The sequence below is a fragment of the Manacus vitellinus genome, unplaced genomic scaffold (assembly GCF_001715985.3).
Source record: "Manacus vitellinus isolate BGI_N305 unplaced genomic scaffold, ASM171598v3 scaffold_48_pilon, whole genome shotgun sequence".
Taxonomy (NCBI): domain Eukaryota; kingdom Metazoa; phylum Chordata; class Aves; order Passeriformes; family Pipridae; genus Manacus; species Manacus vitellinus.
The window spans coordinates 4,222,241-4,227,810 of NW_021940593.1; the positions used below are offsets into that span (position 1 = coordinate 4,222,241).

The 5,570-nt window shown below is 42.9% G+C and overlaps 1 protein-coding gene across 1 annotated transcript in view; it reads left to right on the forward strand.

Annotated features, from left to right (window-relative positions):
• Positions 1–5,570, forward strand: part of PCDH15 (protocadherin related 15) — a 217,673-nt gene that overhangs the window by 4,534 nt on the left and 207,569 nt on the right. The window contains exon 3 of the mRNA XM_029962595.1: positions 185–340. Within this exon, the coding sequence (XP_029818455.1) occupies positions 185–340 (156 nt within the window). The remainder of the gene's footprint in view (positions 1–184; positions 341–5,570) is intronic.

Below are 5,570 nucleotides of genomic sequence, written 5' to 3' on the forward strand. Positions count from 1 at the left end.
GCAACCTGGGCTAGTGGGAGGTGTCCCTACCCATGGCAGGGGGTGGCACTGGATGCTGTTTCTGGCCTTGCATTCCCGTGCAGTGCAAACCATTCCAGGATTCTCTGAATCCCACCATTCATGAACCACGGTTTCCTGTGGCATCTCCTCGGGATCTTTATAAAGGTGCATTTTTCCCTTTCAGCCCCCAGTGTCCATCCAGTCCATCGTGGTGCAGGTGCAGTGTGTGAACAAGAAGGTTGGCACCATCATCAACCACGAGGTGCGGATCGTGGTGAGGGACCGCAACGACAACTCCCCTCAGTTCCAGCAGCAGCGCTACTACGTGGCCGTGAACGAGGTCAGAACCCCCCAGGCATCTTCCCTGTCAGTGCTAAACCCCGACTTCCAGTGCCTCCCCTTTGAAAACCCCATAAATTCAGTCGTTTTCAAGCCCCTTACATTTGTGTCCCTTTAGAATCCGAAGCTGGGCCTCCCCGAGTGAAGCGATTTCTGTGACATTATTGCAATTTTAGCAGCCAACGTGGAAGTGAAACAAACAGGAAGTGTTTCTTTTAAAAAATCCCACAAAAAACCCAAAGTAAATAGTTCAGAAGGATTTGTTAACAATATTGAAACTTGGCAAAGTGCAGGTTTGGTTTTATTGCTGCTTCTCTTTATTAAATGATGTCTGTGGAAGGAATTATTTTGCTTTATGTCTTTATGGAGCAGAGAGCTGTGGATTGGACTTCTCTGTGTTATTTGAAGGCAAAAAAAAAACCTATTTCTGTCTTGGGCTGGTACAGCTTCATTTCACTTTACAGTTAAGTGTCTTATTCTCTTAGGGATGGAATAATCTGCTAATAAGCAGTACAAAGGATCTCTGTTTTCAGTGTTGGTATCTCAGGGCTTTAGTACTAAGAAGCAGAAGTGGAGACTTACATGCGGCAGTGGAAATATCCAGGCTGAAATTATGTGGAGAATGGAAGGTCTCATGCAGGTGAAGACTGAAAGAAGTAGAGTTGCTTTTAAAAAAATGAAGCTGTTAAATGTCTGTGTGCATTGTGTCCCCGTTGGGGTTTGGTTTGGGAAGCAGGACTGACTGCTTTCATGTTGTTTGGTTTGAATATAGTTGATTTACTGTTTCAAAAAGAAATCTCCTAGTTTTTCGTGTTTGGGAGATTCAGGTTTTTGAGGTGTCTGTGTTTTGTTCCAGTCCCCAAGTGTGCAGCGATGTGCAGGACATCCCATTGCCCCCAGGAAAGGAGTGGGAGAGTTGGTTGATGGGTTTAACCCAAAAGTGTGCAGAAAAAAATCCCAAATCCACACATTATACTGAAATAGAGACCTGAATTTGAGATAAGGATGTGCAGGCATCTCAAACTTCCTGGTCTCCTGAGAGGTGGCACCTTTTAAAGTGAGACTGTTTCCCTTCAGACAGATTTTTGGCCATCCTGGCTGGCGTGACTTACACTGGGATGTGGAGGTCCCAAAATACCATTGTGGGCACACCAGGAAAGTCCTCCTGATGCTTGTACGTGGTTTTCAAATTGGCCTTTACATGGCCATGGAATTTCTCTGTTTTACCAGTTTCTGGAATGTTTCTGGTCTGGAGTAAAGGCAACATGAACACGAGTCTGAAGGGCCTGTGTGGGCTGTGATGTAGGGCCAAGATCACTTCCAAAACCTGCATAATTTTGTGAGCAGAGCTGAGGGCTGGCAGTGTGTCAGTGCTGTCATACTGAGGAAACAAGGATTTTCCTTAATTAGGTTGAAGTCTGAAAGGCTGAGTGAGAAATGCCCCACTCACAATTGTTTCTGTTATTGAGCAATGTTCCCTGCAAGCATTTATTTGCATTATTACTGGGCAAAATGTTGCTCTTTCCACCAGCTGAATCGTGATTTAATTAATATCTTAGGTTCATTTTATCCCTGTTCCACCTAGAACATCTGACATGGCACCATTGTGCCCTTGAGCAGCACCCAGGGGGTTAATGCTCCCATTAATTAATTAACAGCAAAAAAATACACAGAGCATCTCAGACTTCCTCAAAGGTTTTAATGAGTGATTAATTTGTTTTAATGCTGCTTTATTCTGCTCCTAATTGGCACCACCTCTAGTGAATTTAGGAACAGGAATGCACTGGTATGAGGGATTTAGTGGTTATTTTTTACTTCTGTTTTTCGGTTGTTTGTAAACCAAAAAGTGCAGAAATGCCTCTTTCCTAAGTAACATAAATCAAAGGACAAGTAGATTTTATTACATTTTGGAGAAATAGAATGGTTTTTATGTCAAGTCATCTTTATATTTGAACTGTCCACACCACAGTAAGATGAGTTTGTCACAGAGGCAGAGGGTAGTGGTAATAGCAACATAAATCCTGCTTTCACACGTATCTTTTCCCTTTGCACAGAAAAAGACATGGTTTAAAAGCAAGCCTGGATTTTTCCAGAAGGCTTAGAATCGGATGGATGGGGAAGGGTGGTGTCTGTTCTGTTTTATACCAAAAGGTGTTTCAGTTTTAATATTTGATTGGAATAACCCAGCACAGAGTTAGACCAAAATTAAACGGTGCAGAGAAGTTCATGTTCCCCTCCAGCACATGTGTGGGTTGAAACTGTGGCTTTTGCATCCAAGTATCAAAATTATCATTACATGTTTAATGAGGAAATACTTTTTTTCCAGAGGATTTTAATCGTTCTATTAAAAGTCTTCTTCAAGCCAAAGAATGAGTCTCAGCTGACTCCAGCTGCTCTCCACAGCATTTTGAATCTCCTCATGAAAGTAAAAACAACTTAAGGTTGATGTCCCCATTCTTATGATAATTAGAAATACTCTGCAGAGTTATTTCCTCGGCTTTTTGCTTTACATATTTTTATTTATATGAAAGTATCACATCATTATTCATTTAGGGAAAAAAATCCTGACAGTGACATCAGCCTGAGGCTAAATCTGACTGGATGTATTAGTGACTTGAAGATAGGAGTTATTGCAGTATTAGAACAAAGTTCTGGAGCTGGGGTGGAATTCAGAAGAATTATGCAACTAATTAAAATTCCACAGGCAAATCTATAGCATTGCTGCAAGGGTTTTAAATTTATGTATCCTAATGTGGAGATTAGGAAGTAAAATCTTGTACTGCTGAGGCACCATTGTGCTTGTCTGTGTTTTGTGTTAAATACAACTTATCTTGATAGTTTTTATCTGAGCTGAATGCAGCTTCAATTCAGCATTTCCTGGGTTTCCTAAAACTGACTTTTTTGGTCTTAGTTTTTCCACTTTCCCGAGTCCTACGGAGGTGTTGGGAAGCCCAGGAGCTTTTAATACTGGAAATGGTAGTGGAGTGACTAGAACACTGTTGAAATCAGTATCATGTTATTAAATGTGCATAACTGTAGAGCTGCTTGGAACTCAGAACTGTAGGGTTGGTTCATTTATTGATTTTGGGGTTCTTCTTCCCCCCTCGCCCCTTAAGCTGGGAGAGATGGGAATCCTTTGCAAAATGAGTGTGTTTCTTGAACTTCAGTAATTTCCAAACTTTGGCTTTGGGCTGTTGAGAATTATAACTTGTGCTGAATTTTCATTTCTTGTTGTGTAATTATTGCTGTCTTTTTCCTTGTGGTATGGAAATAATTAATCTCTGCAGGTAGACATCATCAAAAGAATGTTAGCTCAGAATGATTAACTGGAAATCTTGCTTTGCTCTGCTCTTTGGGGCCCCTGTGAAAAATTATTCATTTTTAACTTTGTAAATAGCCAATAATAGGAAAATTCATTTTCCAAATGTTTTATGGAAGAGCTGAGCATTCCTGCCCGCATCTAGACTTCTAATAGACATAAATCACATTGAGGGAAGTTTTTTAAGCATTACAGCTGCAGACTGTGGACGAAGAAGATGTATGGTGTGCATTTCCTCTCTGTTTGTTTAATTGCATTCTTTTTGAAATCCTCCTTGTTTCTTGTCACCGTGGTTCTTTTTCACTGGGTTGAACTCCCACAGAGATGATTCTCCTCAGGCTGTCATGTACTCTCAGATAATTGTTTCTTTACAATTCCTAATGGTTTATCTTGCAGAAGGTAAGACACTCAGCGTGGTCAAACACTTTGCTACATAACTCCAGTGCCTTTCTGTAGGAGACACTAAAGGTTCATAGGGAGAAACAAAATTCCAGTCTTTAAGCAAAGAAATCTTTCCTAATATCCCACCTGAGCCTCCTCTGGCTAAATAGTCACATTTTATTAGGTGAACTGAGTTCCCCCTTGTTGTCCCAACAATAAACTGACAGAAATCCCTCACAAATTTGGGGGTAAAAGTGTTATGGTAAATGCAATAGTAAGAAGTGATATTGCTGGCTAAGGGCGAATCATTGTAATGCTGAGATCTCAGTGCAAAACTATTGTGTGGCTTTGAATGCTGAGGGGCCTCTCTCAAATGATTGGAAGTGGGTTTTGAAGCATCTAGTTAAGAGCTCATCTGAATTTTTCTAAAAGCTGAAGGAGTCTCTAATGTGAGATCTTGAGCAGGCTGGAAAGAGGAGTGGAATGAGGGAGTGGAGGGGATTTTTGTCTCTGTTATTTCTAGTATCACTTGTGTTGCATAAAGAAAATGTACATAAAATGGAGAGCTGCGTGTCCTGAAGGTCTGCACATCTGCAGTCAGTTATTTTGGATGCAATACATTAAATCCAGGACTTTAGCTTTTGACTTTTACTGTTGGAGCGTGCAATTGTAATTCTGGTGTTTACTGATAGTTCATTTTTACAACTGTCTCCTTTGTTATCACTTAATAATGTGCTTTACAGTGCTGGAGCCTTTTTATGTTGGCCATCCTTTATCTGCACCCTGTCAGAGCCCTGATACAGCTGCTCTGAGGGAGACAGCAAATAACTCTTGCTTTTCCAAGCCTTTCTGTGCTTCTGGAGAGCACCACAGCTCCTGGCCCTTCAGCTGGGAGCACCTGGGCAGGCCCAGCCCTTCCTCAGCCTCTTGGCAGCTGGGAGGTTCCCACTTGGAGTGGTCTGGTCCTTTGGAATGCTGGCTGGAGCTCTGCCCCCTCCCTTTGCAGGGCATGGTGTCACAGTGTCTGGCTGGTGGGAGCTTCACAAACCCCCTGGGGGTTTCTGTCAGCTCCTGGGCTGGTTGGATGGGGCAGGATTTTTGAAATATTTTAATATTTACTGTATTTTAGTGTAATATTGTTTGGAAAAATATGAAACCCCACCAAGAGTACGGTGTCCATCTCTGGGGTGCTCAGCACAGGAAGGATCTGGAGCTGCTGGAACCAGTCCAGAGGAGGACACGGAGATGCTCCAAGGGCTGGAGCCCCTCTGCCCTGGAGCCAGGCTGGGAGAGCAGCTGGGGGGATTCACCTGGAGAAGAGAAGGATCCAGGGAGACCTGAGAGCCCCTTCCAGGGCCTAAAGGGGCTGCAGGAGAGCTGGAGAAGGACTTGGGACAAGGGATGGAGGGACAAGACAAGAGGGAATGGCTTCCTACTGCCAAAGGGCAGGGTTAGATGGGATAGTGGGAAGGAATTCCTGGCTATGAGGGTGGGGAGGCCCTGGCCCAGGTTGCCCAGAGAAGCTGTGGCT